The sequence below is a fragment of the Artemia sp. Qi Xiang Cuo genome, chromosome 20, assembly GCF_049724085.1.
Source record: "Artemia sp. Qi Xiang Cuo chromosome 20, ASM4972408v1, whole genome shotgun sequence".
In the NCBI taxonomy this organism is placed as follows: Eukaryota; Metazoa; Arthropoda; class Branchiopoda; order Anostraca; family Artemiidae; genus Artemia; species Artemia sp. Qi Xiang Cuo.
The window spans coordinates 43,535,117-43,552,173 of NC_142813.1; the positions used below are offsets into that span (position 1 = coordinate 43,535,117).

At 33.9% G+C, this 17,057-nt stretch overlaps 1 protein-coding gene across 3 annotated transcripts in view; it reads right to left on the reverse strand.

Annotated features, from left to right (window-relative positions):
- Positions 1 to 14,880, reverse strand: part of LOC148940242 (dual serine/threonine and tyrosine protein kinase-like) — a 92,293-nt gene extending 77,413 nt beyond the window's left edge. For 2 of the 3 annotated variants that reach the window (XM_089105844.1, XM_089105843.1), the window contains exons 1-3: positions 14,664 to 14,880; positions 7,869 to 8,164; positions 1,833 to 2,012 (exon numbers count right to left, since the gene is read on the reverse strand). In XM_089105844.1, the coding sequence (XP_088961970.1) occupies positions 1,833 to 2,012; positions 7,869 to 8,164; positions 14,664 to 14,790 (603 nt within the window). In that variant the 5' untranslated portion in view covers positions 14,791 to 14,880. Of the gene's footprint in view, positions 1 to 1,832; positions 2,013 to 7,868; positions 8,165 to 14,497 lie in introns of all 3 variants that reach the window. The other variant, XM_089105845.1, reaches the window with a different exon arrangement.
- Between the last annotated feature and the right edge of the window lie 2,177 nt (positions 14,881 to 17,057).

Genomic DNA, 17,057 nt, shown 5'->3' on the forward strand with positions numbered 1-17,057 from the left:
ATTGTGATTAAAAGCGACATGCGACATGATTGTGATTAAATGTGACATGTGACAAGATTGTGATAAGAAAATGATGAGAGGGAAATGAATAGTATTGTGTAAAGTTAAGTATAAGTAAAAATTAAAGTATAATTTTGGCAGGATATTAAGGAAGGGAATTAAATGTGACATGACTGTGATTATATGTGACATGCGATATGATTGTGATTAAATGTGACATGATTGTGATAAGAAAATGATGAGAGGGAAATGAATAGTATTGTGTAATGTTAAGTATAAGTAAAAATTAAAGTATAATTTTAGAAGGATATTAAGGAAGGGAATTAAATATGACATGATTGTGATTAAATGTGACATGATTGTGATAAGAAAATGATGAGAGGGAAATGAATAGTATTGCGTAATGTTAAGTGTTGATTCTTTTTCAGGGTTTTTATTTCTGTTTTGTTGTGCTGTTTTGAGACTTGGAGATATCAAAGTAAAAGCTGGCAAGCTGATCTTAATCTTCCTTTAATGAGAGAGATAGAGTCAACCATTTATACAACATGCACAACGAAACTTGTAATTTAATCTCTTTTAATTGCACCAGGAACATTTACCACCGTTATTACTTCCTAATACAAACCGAAAATCAATCATCTTTGCAATGGCAACATTTTTATTGCCCCTCTGAAACGTTTAATTTTTCCATCATATGAAGTCTACACGAAGCAGCCACAGGACATATCTATACTTTTTTATATTTATACTTTTTATTTTATTATTATTTTATTATTTGTACATTTATACTTTTTGAGTCCCAGGAAAAATGTTATCTTTAGATCTATCCGTTAAGACTGTTCTAACTAGTTTTGCATGACTCAAAATACGAATTAGAGTTGAGTGTGTAACAGCCAGGACTGTGGAGTCGGAGTTTTAGTGAAGTTTTGCTGAATGAAGTCAGGAGTCGGAGTTGGAGTCGGTATATTGAATATGACATGGGTCGATGTCGGTTATAACTTATAAAATCTAGTTAAATGAAGCTTTAAAACATGGATGTGGAGGCGAAGTCATGGAGTCTGAGTCGGAGTTTTTGTAAATTTTGCTGAATGGAATCGGAGTCGGAGGTGAGGTCGTATATTGAAAACGTCTGGAGTCGGTTATAATTTATAACCAACTCCATTGACTCCACGGCTGTTAATAACACCCGTATGAAGATAAATCATTATCCTTGGCTATTTTCATAAATGACTTCCAAGATTGATGGGATTAAATCAACCCACTATTTTGCTTCGTGACCCACGTTGACATAAATTACCGAACTTTGTTAAAAAAAACAAACTAGATATATCCTTAACTAACTTGCCCTAAATTTGCCCTAACACTCCAATAAAAGGTATGTCATGTGAAAATCTTTGGATGTCACGTATAAATGAGATATTTTGAGGGGCGTGGCCCGCCGTGCAAAAAGTGGGGTAGCAATGCTAATTGGGAGTTTTCAAGTTTGTTTGCAAATTTTGTCTGAAAATACCATTTTTACATACAAAAATACTTTTTGCTCAAAGAAAATCTGTCAAAGCACAATTCGTGCTGCTAAAGTGTCGGCAGCTTTTGGAATTCTGTTGAATTCTGCTACTGGCAGCTTTGGAACTTTTTCCATACCTGGACGTGGCCAGACCCCCCCCCCCCCAAACATCATTCTGAGATCGTTGCTGCATTTGCCAGAGTTGACATTAATAATTATGTTTTGGAATGTAAAAGGCTTTTTTCTTAGACTAATGATGTTTCTTACTAGTATCATTGGCCAGATTGCAGTTTGTTTATTTTTCTAAGCAAAACAAAAAGTAACTTACAACTTCAGATAATACAGAGCCTTTGACAACATATACAAAAACAGGGGCAGATTTCTTGACAAACTCAGATATTGAATTTGTAACTTTACCAGTTAACTCTGGAACGACATACATCTTTCCATCATCCCGAAATAAAAGATGAGGGACGTGTACTTCTTTGTATTCCACTTTTTTACCAACCTGGAACATGCGTAGAAATTAGAGAGGATTAGACAGACAATTTTAGTCATAAAAACATAAATAAAATAATGAAAAACAAGCAGAACCCATCCAAAAACAAAACTAGCATAATACGAATACAAATTCTTAACTTACTTTATTATATATAAAAAAGTTTTTTCAAGTGAAAGTAAGGGGCAGCATTAAAACTTAAGACGAACAGAAAATAATCCGTATATTAGGGGGACTGCCCCTTCCTCAACTCTCGCCCATTACGCTAAAGTTTAATTTTTTTTTTAGCAATACTTGTCTTTTAATTTCAATGGCCTTTATGTTTCAAGAGTCGTTCTTAAAGAATTGTGAAGAAAATTTAAACTTTAGCGCAAGAGCGAGGGTTGAGCAAGGGGCAGCCCCCCTCATATAAATAATAATTTCTGTTCGTTTTAAGTTTTAATGTTGCTCCTTACTTTCAGTTGAAAAAAAACTTCTTTTTTTTAATTTCTGACCGTTTTCCAATCATGCGGCAAAATTCCTCCTCCCCCCCCGTTTGAAACTTCCTCTTGAAAATTCCCCCAGTAAATTCTTCCCGTGGGAAATCCCCCAGAAAAATGTCCGTATATTTCCCAAACGCAAATGCTATACGCTAACAATAGGCAAATTGCCTAACTTATATTCTTTTCCCCGAGGACTATGGGGGGTTGTATATGATCCTCAAAGGTTTAGTTATTGAGCCTTTCAACTATGCTGAATCAAATGGTTTGGAGGGAAACCGCCGAGAGAGGGGGGAGGGGCGTGTTGCCCTCAAATCTATTTGGTCACTTAACAAAGGGCATTAGAAGTTTTATTTCCGTTCGAATGAACCCTCTCCAAATCCTCTAGGACCGTTGATTCGATACGATCACCCCCGAGAACAAAAAGTAAATAAACATGCATCCGTGATCTTTCTTCTCGCAAAAAAATATAAAAGTCCATATTTTTGAACATAAAACTCTATAGAATTTTTTTTAGCACTTTCTTTATGCAGAGAAACGTTTTTAGAGTTGCAAAATAAAGTAAATAGTAGAAAAAAAAGAATCTCAGGTTCCCCTTAGTAAAGCTTAAGAAAAGGATGAATACTTCTATCCCTGATATTAGAAATTTGGAAAAAAAATATAGGGTATAACCATAATTTTGATTCGACTATGTTTGTGCTAACCCTATGGTTGCAACTAAACTACTGTTTAGTTACTAACTTATTTTTATTGAACTACTTTATTGATTTGCATAATAGAACTTATACGACACAACTTATACAAGGCGGAAAAAAAATAAACCAACAAGAAAGAAAAGAAAGAAACCAACAAGAAGGTACACAAGAAATAAACCAACAATAATAACAAAAATCCACACTTGCGAGAAGAGAAAGAAAAGGTGGCTAGACACCTTTTCTTATATAACCATCTTCTATGAATCATCAACCATCTCTCATAGAGCCATCTTCTATGAATTCTTTTTAAATGTGACCAACGATGGTGATTTGCTTCAAGGCCATATCAAGGGGGAGGGGGTCACCAAGTTTGAACCCCCCCCCCCCATACACACACACCAGATTTCTGTCTAACTCCTAAATAGGATTTCTGTCCTATTATGCTCTCTTTAGATTCACTTCGGATGGTTAGATTTTGTTTGATTTTTTTTTTTAGCACTGAAGACGACTTGGCGGAGGGGTCCTTGTCGAAATATTTTCTTGTTCTTCGTCTTCATATTCTACCACTGGCTGACAAAATCCTCGTTATCTAACCTATTTGATATTATTTTTCATTTATTATTTCCTTTCTTCTCTTGTTTTCATACGTCATGTATAGCCAGTATGGTCTTAGAATGTATTGACTCCTAAAAACGTTACAAACATGCATATAAACACATTTTTTAGCGCTTTTAAAAGTTTTGAGACCCCTCCCCAGAAAAAAAAACCTGGTTACGCCCTTGTTTTACTTATTAATTCAGATAACTTGAATTTATTCCCAGTGAGAGGAGGTTGACATCTTACACTTAGTTTTTATCTCTCCTTCTCAACAAAATAGGAAAATAAATTTATCCCTATCTCTTGATAAGCAAGAATGTTGATTCTCATTCAAAAGTTTCAGTGCATTCAAAACGTGATCTTTATCCTAAATTTTTAAAAACCACATTCCTAAATTAAAATGAAAAACTCGTCTCAAATGAAGAACATCATTAAATAAAAAGGATGTTTTAGTTTCAGATAAGTTATCAGTCTTCCTAGGGTGTGATAAAACAACTGTCTAAAATTACTATTGATTTATCCGGAACAATTTGTAGCCCCCGAAAAATTGACGGGTGAGTTAGTATTCAGGCACATGGACAGCACTTAAAATAATAATTAATTAATGCAAGATTTAATTTGTCACAATCTTGCATGGAGATAAAAACTTCAATCTATTTAAACACCCAAGATTCCTGTACACAGTTGCTCTAAGTTAACTAATATGCACCTTAATATATATATATATATATATATATATATATATATATATATATATATATATATATATATATATATATATATATATATATATATATATATATGGGAGAAGTAACACTTAGCATGACGCATTGCGCAAACGATAAGAAAAATAGTACCAATAAGTACATGAATAAGTATATATATATATATATATATATATATATATATATATATATATATATATATATATATATATATATATATATATATATATATATATATATATATATATATATATATATATATATATATATATATATATATATATATATATATATTTTTTTTTATATATTATATATTTATATATATATTTTTTTTTTATATATATTTTGTTTTGTTTTTTTTTATATATATATATATATATATATATATATATATATATATATATATATATATATATATATATATATATATATATATATATATATATATATATATATATATATATATATATATATATATATATATATATATATATATATATATATATATATATATATATATATATATATATATATATATATATATATATATATATATATATATATATATATATATATATATATATATATATATATATATATATATATATATAAAGTAAAATCCCTGTTTATTACATTACTCTGTAATTTTTAAGGATAGTGCATGAACAAATTATTACAAGATTGCCATCTTCCAGTTCCAATTATGTTAAGAAAAACTTTCGCGCCTCTACTCTCTACTCATGTTGTCTTAAAAATTTTTGGAACGTCAAAATAGAAATATCAGTATTTCTACACACGGTGTTTGTGTAAAAATTTAATTTTAATTGAATCTTAAACATAGAAATTAATCGTGTAATGTTACAGTAAACAGATAGAGAACAATGTTACAATAAATAATGTTACAACAATGTGACGCTTCAATGAATAGACAGCAAATGAAAAATTTGAAAGAAAATACAAAGTTGAAACTGGAATGAAAACTGGACAACTGGAAAAACACAGGAAAACTGGAATGAAACTTTGAGACTGAGACTAATCATGGGCGGCGCAATAGCGCTGCCTAAGTAAAGAGCGATGTGGGTATAATGTATTATTATTATTTTTGTCTTAGATCAGGGCACTTAGTATAGAAGGATTTATTAAATTAATTAATTACATTAATTGCTTTTTAATTAATTACATCTTAAGCCTAACCTCTCATTGAAACTAATGCCCCAGATTGGTTGCTGACCTGTAAGGAAAGTTAACCCATTTCCCACGACAAGTACATTAACAAAACATACTTTACTGACAAAACTTTAGTACAGAAGAAATAAAGAAAAGGTTGAGGATATTATTAAACAACATTTAAGTGGAAATTGCACATTTAATAACCAGGAAACAGAACATTTTACAAAATTTTAAAATTACAAAATTACAAAATTTTAAAATTACAAAAAGGGGTGTCCTTGTCGCCACCCCTTAAGAGCAAAGAAAGGCAGGGAGTGAACGAGAAAAGAACAAGAACCGAAGTGAAAAGATTGAAAAGCGAAAAGTGAAAAGCAAAGAACAAGAAAAGAACAAGCAAAGAACAAAGGCAAAAAGTGAAAAGCAAAGAACATGAAAAGATTAAAGAAAAAGAACCGAAATAGCATTCCCACAAAACAAAGTTTTTTTTAGAGATAGATGTTTGGCTAAAAACAAAAGTGACATCCCCAACCCTCCTCAATTGGTTCTAAATGTATATAAGAGACTGAAACATTCATAAAAATAATATACAGGAGAAAAATCCAACCCTCCTCAATTGGTCCTAAATGTATATAAGAGAATGAAACATTCATAAAAATAATATACAGGAGAAAAAGAAACTGCTTAAGTGAAACTGCATAATTTACAGGAGAAAAAGAAACTGCAGGATAAAGTGCGTCATTCGGGGGGGGGAGGGAGCAGTGTTGCCCCCATAGTTTTTCATAAATACCTTTCTATATATTTTCATTGAAATCCTTTTTTGTATTGTCATTGAAAAAGCTGAAAGAACAACGAATTTTTCATAGCCTTCAAGGATTGAAAAAAAATTGGTTTAAAAAAAGAAGATGGAAATATAAACATTCTAAGAAAATTTTGAGATTCAACTTCATCCGAGACATTATTATCTCGGTACCGATTTGATAAATCTCAGCTTATAGAAGATGGAAACCAGCTATGAGACACGAATAACATGCTACGAGACACAAATAGCTCGTGAAAAGTTCTAACAGCTAGAAACAAGAAATGAATACCATCGTCATAGACAAGGAAAGTACTTCAGATCAACATTATATTTACAGGAACAAAACAAACTATGGAACTGCTGCAGGTAGAATTCTTTATCACCAAGTTATTTTTAAAAATTTGAATATTTTTGTTTAATTTAGAACTGGATCCAGAAATTGAAGCTGCAAGATACGGAAGAAAAAGAACATAAAAAGAAGAAGAAAGAGAACAGACAAAAGATAAACAACTTACAGGACAGAAGAAAGAGATAAAAAAAACATTATCAACCCAGGGTTTTTGAAAATGTTACCAACTTATTTTTAAAATTTGAATACTTTGGTGTAATTTTAAACTGGATTCAGAAATTGAAGCTGCAAGATAAAGAAGAAGAAAAAGAACAGATGAAAGAGAAACGACTTACAAAAAAAAAAAAAAAAAAAAAAAAAAAAAAAAAAAAAAAAACTACAGTATCAACCCCGGGATTTGATAAAATGTCACCAAGCTACTTTTGAAAATTTGAATATGTTTGAGTAATTTTAAACTGAATTCAGAATTTAAGCTGTAATATACGGAAGAAATAAGGAAAACACACGAAGGAGAAACTTACTGGACTTGGATCCACAGACTGAAGCTGCAAGATACGGAAGAAGACAGAGAGAGCAGACGAAAGAGAAATAACTTACAGAACAGACGAAAGAGAACAAAAAGAAAAAACTACGTTATTACCACAGGGATTGGAAAAAATGTCACCAATTTATTTTAAAAAATTCGAAAATTTGAATATTTTTGTGTTATTTTAAACTAGATACAGAAAGAGAAGCTGCAAGATACAGAACAAGAAAAAGAACATGAAAGAGAAACAATTATAAGACAGAAGCAAGAAAACAAAAATTAAATACAAACTCAACAATATTGTTAACCTCAGGATTTGAGAAAATGTCACCAAGATACTTTTAAAAGTTTGAATGTTTTTGTACAATTTGATATTGAATTGAACTGAATTCCATAAACACTTGGGTACAAACCTAAGACCCTTTGAAAAACTGAAAAATATTATCTTCAAATGTTTTTTTTCCTTGGCAACTCTATCCTATCTCCCAATGCACCCATAAGATTAATGATTATTGTAACTAATACCTCTGATTCTTCCATCATAATCTCACTCCATGTAAGTGGAGTACAGTTTTTTGACAAAGTCTCAATAATGTTAGGTGGTATTTTTCCATCTTGTTTCAAGACAAGCACTTTCAAGGGTGCAGTAGCTTCTTGAGGAGTAGATAAAAGTGGCAATAGCTGCCTGCCAAGAATTTCATTGACTAGAAAATTCCTACTTGCCCTTGATTGACCAAAAACAAATATTGCTGGAGGGCGATCTAGAATCCGATTCATTTCATGCAGTTCAGTTGGGGAAACCTCAAGTTTTCCATCATTATCTGAAAACAAAGAATTAATTTCATCTTTTACAATTTTGGGGGGAATCAAAAGAACAGTAAACTGATTCTAGGGTATGGGGTGCAGTGATAAAAGAGATTTCTCTCAGACATAAATTCCCATATTTTTTTACTGTTTACTAATGTTTTTTTTAGATATGCCTAGTTGGACGACTCAATGGGCTTAATAGTAAAAGAGATCCACTAGGATATCTTAGGAAGGATAATATAGGTAATCCCAGGAGAACTGGGAGCGTTTTCTGGGGTAAGGGGTCTAATGGCAAAAGAGATCCAGTTCAGCCCCAAATCTTTTTTCTATGTGTGTTAAATGCCCAAATTGAAACTAAGGATTTTCATACTTAGGGAGAGTTCCTTTGCCATAAACACAACAATAAATTGTACACCATAGCCAATAAATTTCCCCCTTAATTCTTGTTTCTCATAAGTGAGGTTTCAAGCAAAAAACTAATTTTCTAATTGCTAGGTATTTTCCAGAGAAATTGTCTACAGATTGTTTTGGGTACCCAACTGACTGACCATAGGCTATTTCAAACAGTAGGCTTTACAAAAAGTGTGGTCCAATCCCACTTTCTATGGCTATAGTGAGTGAGATTGAAATGGATCTGCAGATGAAGGATGACAGATTTCCAAAGATTGTCCTTTTTGACCAACTGTCAAGGGCTGAACAGAAAGGACGTCGTCCTTGGTTGGGGTTGGAGGATTTTGTAAGGAAAAGGTTTAAGGGGAATGGGAAATTCCTGGGGTTGTGTTAGAAGGAGGCTTTGAATGGATTGGGATGGAGGAAGAGCGCTTGTAGCTGTGTTGACCTCGGGCAGCTTGGTCAGTTGTTAGTAGCAGTAGTAAACTACATATTGCCTACTTTACTCATAATTAAAATGGATTTTAGCTTGGTGGAAAAATAATATGTTACTGATCTGGTCTTTATGGCTTTCTTTAAGCTTGTTTTTTCTCAGGTCGCAAAAAAAACTCAGTCACAGCCCTATAGAAGTCCTCTTATGTAGGTTGGCTACAAAAACTAAACATTTTCTGTAAACATACTGGTTAGGTCTTTTATAAGTCTAACCATCACTGATTCAATCAATCATGCCACCTTATCATGATATTCTTGTAGTGATTAGTGCTAGGCAGAAGAACCAAATTGCTGCAGTTATGTTAGGAAATGAGGTTAGAAGCTGGTTGTGCATTGAATCAGGAGTTAAGAGGAATTGCATTCTATTGCCATTTTGATGGATTTTGTCCTGAGAAAAACAAAATGATATGGGCAAGCATGGAACCAAATGGAAAAGTAAAACTCTCCTAGACTTATATTATGCTGATTATTTGAGTGTCTAGACAAAAATTTTAGCAAAATGAATGATTTTTGGATGTTCTTAGGACTCTGGGCATGAGAATAGGCTTGAAAAGCAATGTTCAGAAGGCTAAGTTGCTTGGACTAGGAACAAGTGAAGATGTTGAGTAACAAAAAGATTGATCAAGTGGACAGCTTCACTTACCTAGGTAGCATTATTAGTAAAGATGGTGGAAGCAGTGAAGATGTTGAGGGTATAATAGCCAAGGCCCTGGGTATTTTTTTCAGAGTTGAAAAAAGTTTGAAAGAATAGGAAGATAAGTCTGCAAACCAAGAATAGAACAATAGAACCTGCAGTTATGGCAGTGGGATGGTGTAGAGGGGGGCTTAAAAAGATCAGGATGGAGAAGGAGCATACATAGCTGTGTTGGCCTGAGGCAGATTTGTGCTGCAGTGAGTTGTTAGTAGTAGAAGTGTAGGATAAGATCTGCAGTATATAACAATATGGAAGCTCCTAGAATTAGAATAAAATCTAGATAGCAACCACTATAATATACTTAAGATACAAGTTGATATTGGTTACCACAACATGAAGTTGAGTTGGAGTGGGGGAATACAGATACAGATATGACCAAGTGAAAAATATATATATGGAAACAGAAACCTCTTGAAACCTAGAAATTGGCACAATGTTTTTTCTTTTTTTTGGTTTCTTTTGAACCAGGGCACTTTGTATCAAAGAAGTTGAGATAGAAACTACAAAAAGGGCTCATTTGATTGGAAATTGGAAGGGCTTGTGGCCTTATTAATAGCCAAAAGTGATTGGAAGGCAACTAACACCCCTTCCACACCCACCATTTCCCCAAACACATCCAATCAAAATTTAGAGATAGCCATTTTTTTCAATGTAGTTGAACATTCTGGAAATTAGGTCTTTGAGGATGACAACTCCTCACAGCCATCAGGGCCAGGGTTGTAAGTTTGGCCTTGGGGGTATATAAGGTTTGTTTTATACAAAGCATTGTTGTAAAAACTCCAAAAAGGGCCCATTTGATTGGAAATTGGAAGGGCTTGTGGCCTTATTAATAGCCAAAAGTGATTGGAAGGCAACTAACACCCCTTCCACACCCACCATTTCCCCAAACACATCCAATCAAAATTTAGAGATAGCCATTTTTTTCAATGTAGTTGAACATTCTGGAAATTAGGTCTTTGAGGATGACAACCCCTCACAGCCATCAGGGCCAGGGTTGTAAGTTAGGCCTTGGGGGTATATAAGGTTTGTTTTATACAAAGCATTGTTGTAAAAACTCCAAAAAGGACCCATTTGGTAGGAAATTGAAAGGGCTAGTGCCCTTTTTAATAGTTGAAAGCAATTGGAGGGCAACTAACCGCCTCTCACGCCCACCATTTCCTCAAACACATCCAATCAAAATTTTGAGATAGCCATTTCGTTCAACGTAGTTGAAACTTCTGAAAATTAGGTCTTTGAGAATGACACCCTCCCCCCCCACTTTCCTCAGGGTAAGGGTTGTAAGTTATGCCCTGGAGGCATACATCAAAGAGGGCTCATTTGACTGGAAATTGAAAGGGCTAGTGCCCTTTTTGATAGTCGAAAGTGATTGGAGGGCAACTAACCCCCCTCTCACACCCACCATTTCCCCAAACACATCCAATCAAAATTTTGAGATAGCCATTTTGTTCAACGTTGTTGAAAGTTCTGGAAATTATGTCTTTGAGTATGACACCCCCCCCCCCTCAGGGCAAGGGTTTTAAGTTATGCCCTGGCGCTATATAAGGTTTTTATAGAATAGAATTTTATTTTTAAAATTTCTTTCACAGCATATTTTGCCAAATTTGAATTTTTCATCATTAAAAAAAAAAAAAAAAAAAACTATATATATATTTCAAAGGCACTATACATATATATATATATATATATATATATATATATATATATATATATATATATATATATATATATATATATATATATATATATATATATATATATATATATATATAATAAAGAGCATACACACATATACCATCAAAAGAACATGACATTCTCTTTGAACATAATTCATCATAAAAAAAAAACGAAAAAGATCAACACTTAATTAAAAAGTCAAAAATAAAAACAAAATAGAGAACAATAAAATTAATGAAAATACATAAAAAAAAAATATGATGAGTCAAAAACTTAGTTAAAAAGTCAAAAGAAAAAAAAATTGATAATAATAAAATTAAAGACTAATTCTCTTGGCTATTGTACAACTCAACAAAACTCAGAACAAAACTCTTCCAATACCTTTCATGTTTAGTGTGGATGCGAGTCAGTTCAGGGACTTTTTGGGATTTTATATGGGATGGTCTGTTGTGGGCAGGAAAGTAGGGTTCGGGAATGATGGAACGTAATCAAGGAACAGACAGGGTCTTGGTACCAAAACGAAGGCATAGGAGGTTCCTTTTCTCAGCCAACATGGTGAGCTTAAGATAAGATATTTATTTCAAAAAATGACTATGATACAATATGGAACCAAAAAATGATAATGATATGGAACCTTCCCTGGGCAAGAAAATTTTAACAAGTTTTAGAAGGGAAACCAAAGGGGAAGCTTGTTTTAGGATATTTTTGATCATGGGCATCCCAGTTCAAGTCAGTGGTTATTGTCACCCCAAGTAGTTTAATCCATGTGACAGAGATTTTGGGAGGAATGGGGTTTGTGAAAGAAGGGGGTGATTTTAAAAAATTAACTGTCAGATAATGTTGTCATAGAAACTTCAAAAAGCACTTATTCAATTATAAATTGAAAGGGCTAGTGCCCTTTTTAAAAGTTGAAAGTGATCAGAGGGCAACTGACTCCCTCTCATGCCCACCATTTCCCTTAACACATCCAATCAAAATTTTGAGACAGCCATTTTTTTTACCATAGTCGAAAGTTCTGAAAATTACGTCTTTGAGGATGACAACCCCTCCAAAGCCCTCAGGGCAAGGGTTGTAAGTTATGCCCTGGGGCATATAAGGTTTTTGTAGAAAGTTGTCATAGAAACTTCAAAAAGGGTTCATTCAAGTGGAAATTGAAAGGGCTAGTGCCCTTTGTAACCGTAGAAAGTGATTAGAGGGCAACTAACCCCCCTCTTACACCCACCATTTCCCCAAACACATCCAATAGAAATTTTTGAGATAGCCATTATTTTCAATGTAGCTGAAAGTTCTGGAAATTAGGTCTTTGAGGATCACAGACCTAAGGGAAGGGTTGTAAGTTATGCCCTGGGGACATATAAGGTTTTATAGACAGCATTGTTGCAGAAACTTCAAAAAGGGCTCATTTGATTGGAAATTGAAAGGGCCAGTGCCCTTTCTAATAGTTGAAAGTGATTGAAGGGCGTTTAACCCCCCCCCCCCTCTTATGCACACCATTTCCAAAAACACATCCAATCACAATTTTTAGATAGCCATTTTGTTCAACATACTTTAAAGTTCTGGAAATTAGGTCTTTGAGGATGACAATCCCTCCCCCTCCCACCACAATCCTCAGGGCAAGGGCCAAAAACATAATCTGGGAAGGTATTGCCAAGCTACTATATTGACCCTCTTCTAATTTCTTTTTCTTAGAAATTTGTCTACTTATTGGTATGGATCTTAGCCTATTAGAGTTTAGAAAAACAATATTAAACCATAACTTTCAGTTTCTTTTCTCTAATTTTAGTTTTGAAAATGCAATTCCTGTTATTTTAGTAGAAATTTAAGCCCTATCAATGGGTTTTTCTAAATATAGGGAATACATTTGCAGATAGTTGAAACCTCATAAATTGCAAGTGAGCCTAATTGTGAAGCTGTAAACACAATTCTTGTAGTTTATTTATTCAGAAGATCTATTCTGCAAGGTTTCATTTAACACAAATTTTGGTAAAATTCTACTTTAGCTACTTTTGGCTATCTTGGAAAGGGGCTAGGTTAGAAAAATTTAACTTTCAGGCATGGGTCTAGAGGCTAAAGTATGTCCCAGAAGGTATTTTGAAGTACCCACCTCCACTCCTTCTCCCTCTAGAGGGCCCTGACCTTTAAAAATCTGTGCATTATAAAAGTGAAACCTTTCAAAATAGATCTTCTGCTTAAATGAAGTACAACAAAATTGTTTTCAGTTTCACAACTTTGCTCAATCCCAATTTATAAGGTTTTAAAGATATACAAATAGCCTACATTTCCTAAATTTTGAAAAAAAGCACCCATATGGCTTAAAATTCTACTCAAATAACAGAAATTGCATTTTCAGAACTAAACCTAGAGAAAAAGAAACTGATAACTGAAAATTGAGGTAAAATTGTTTTGTCAAAATTTCAATTCCTGTCATGTAGGCCAATTTCAAGACCCTCTAAAGGGAGGAGGAGTGGAGGTAGATATTTCAAAATATCATCCTGGGCAAACTTTAGCCTGTAGACCCATCCCTGAAAGTTTCATTTTCCAGTAAAGTTCTACAAAATCATATTACTGAGTTAGGACTAAAGTGAATACACCATTTGATGCCTTTTTTTATGCTGATTACAAATATAAATAAGCATTTTTATTGGAAATGAATTTCAGCCCCCCCCCCGCATATAGGCCTAGGCTATACCTAACCTAACCCTGAATTGGCCTATATATGGGGGGGGGGCCTGAAATTCATTTCCAATAGAAATGCTCATTATATTTGTAATAAGCATAAAAAAGAGGCATCGAATGGTGTATTAACTTTAGTCCTAACTCAATATGATTTTGTAGAACTTTACCCATTTTCCTAACCTAGGCCTAACCCTTTTGCAAGATAGCCAAAAGTAGCTAAATAGAATTTTACCCAAATTATTTTTAGGTCATCAAAAGTCAGTGTCCTTGTCTCACTCCCAAATTTTTAAAGGTCATCAAAGGTCAGGACCCTCTAGAGGGACAAGGAGTGGAGGTAGGTACTTCAAAATACCTTCCTGGGACATACTTTGGTAAATTTTTTGCAGTTCATATTATTGACTTATGAATAAAGTAAACATACCAGTCAATGCCTTTTTTTATGCTCTTTCCAAATCTCATAGGCTAATCATTTTTGCCACAAATCCAGAATTTTATACTTTTCTTTGCCGCACAACTCTGCAAGATAGCTAAAAGCACCTCAAGAACTTTTCCAAGCTTAATTTTATGAAGAGATGTATTTACCCTACCTTTGTGAAAGAACTTTTCTTTGTTAATTTCCTCCAAATGATTCAATGTATCTTTAAGGATTCTTCGTAAGTATCTACAATTTTTTGAATATTTTAAAACTTCATTTGCAAGGTGAGGTACCCCCATTGATGTTATAAATCTTGCTTTCTTTTCTATTAATCAATGTTAACATATAAGTTTTCGAATTTATTCTTGATTTTTCCAAAACAAATATTGCTGAATTCTCATCAGTTTCTTCGAAAAATTTCGACATTATGCATCATCCTTATTTCGCCATCTGAGAAACTATATTTGGTTCATCAACCCTTCCACTGAAGTTTAATCAAAGATCCATACCGTTCCAGAGAAGCGTTTGGTTCAATTCCATCCGTCAAGGTGCGCAGAATTGATGAATTTCTGAAACACCATTCCGTAGCGTAATGCAAAAACCGTCTAAGTCACATTTTCCAAATTTTACAGGAGAGCGATGTTTCTGGTTGAAAGCGTCTCCTGAATCCGATTATGAACGAAAACTGCTTGGGAAAAATTATATGTGCAAAAAAACATCGAGGAATTGAAATTTGCCATTTGATTTCGCTAAAATGGAGTATATTTTGATTTAACCGGTTTTTGCAAATTGAATTTTCTCAAAATCTTTCAAAAAACAAATTACAAATTCAAGCTAAGTCAACTTCGTTTATGTAAGAAATGTTAAAAAAAATTGTAAAACATGAGAATATTAGCTAATTCTTCTTCATTTTCATTTTCGAGGTAGTCCACCACTGTATTGTCATAAAGCAAACTTTTGTAGAAGGCATGATAGTCCTCAGGAACAAACGACAGAAGTGACATCAAGTCGTCTTATTTCACTTTGGAAATCGTCTTCCCATTGGGATACTTTGTCTTTATACCTGCAAATAAAACTTTCTGGGGTCCTCTCTTTCTAAAATTCATTGTTCTGATTGATGCATTTTCATCTAGACAAGTTTTAACTTGATGATGCCAAATTCTTTTTCGTACCGCAACCAACGGACAGCTAAGCAAGAGAATGGCCGATTTTTGGTGTCCACTGTCCTTTTGACACAACTATTCCTGAAAAAATCAATAAAGTCAAACCTTCCTGACTTCTGCATCTCAGTGGCGGTCATGGGAATTTTTCCCCTTGCAAGACGTATTAAGTTCGTCCAGTCAGCTGGAACTCGGATTTAAAAGTCTGTATACTTTTTGGCCTTCTCAATCCTGGCATGATCGCTGTCGCACTCGAGGTGAGTATGTTCGGGCTCGAGAAACTTTTGATCTATCAATTCAAAATCCTCCAAAGCAATTTTGGAAACGTAATACGAAAACATTCCGGCCACATACGTATTATGATTCTGAGAACCACATATAGCCGAGTACAAGACTAGCCGTCTTATTCTTGACGGCAGTGCCTTCAAATGCTTAAACAGACAAGAGGCTTCCTCAGAGGCTCCCTTGTCACCTATTCCTTCGTGCCAACGGTAAATGTATGACTTTCCCTCTTTCAAAATGCGTATTTCATGAATGGCAAGGTTGTAGGTCCACAGTTACCTTTTGCTATTAAAAACTATTAGCTATTAGAGCTATTAGCTTAGAAAGCTATTAGAGTCTGTACAAAGGGCGTAGGAAGGGACTGCTGGAGGTCAAAAACCCACATAAGAGTGGAATTGTCGTTCTTTACAACCTCTTGGTCTTTCTTTTTAGACTCGTACGCTGATCTATAGGTTGTTTCATGGGCCTCAAGCTGACTTTGCAAGACTCTTTTGGAATCTTCAGGATCAGCACAATTAATCTGTTGCTTAAGCTTCTCACACGTTCCACAGGAGTCACTGACAAGAGGTTTAAATCCGAAATTGTATTCTTGGTAGAAATCTTTCTTGTACATTGCAAACGATTTTTCTGGCAAACCCTTTTCTGCAGCAAAATTTTTGTGAAGATCGTGTATCTTCTGAAGGCTTAGATCAGAAGAAAGATATTTCCTGGAAGTTTGTGACCTTGCATAGTGGGATTCATAAGCAGGAAATGATTCAATAAGCTGCATTATAACATAAAAGTCAGCCGGTACTGATTTGCTGAGAGCTTGGCGTCTGTCAGGAGTGCTAATAAAATATAACTTCCCGTGTTTTCCTTGAACCGTTGCGAGTTCTGCTTTGGTTAGAGCAAAGACCTTGTTACCTTGTTACTATCATCTTTTCTTTTCCTGGTTCGTTTCAGTCGAGTTCTGTTCACGCAATTGAGAAGAAATTGCTGCTGCTGTTTCTTTTCACCTATAGTCCAATATGATTAAAACAGACTGGCTTTCGTTTCTCTACCAAGTTTTTCAGAACAACTCAGCCTGCAACTTCTAAAAGCTTCCTTCTGCTTTCTAGCAGGATGAACAATATTTTTGGCACTCA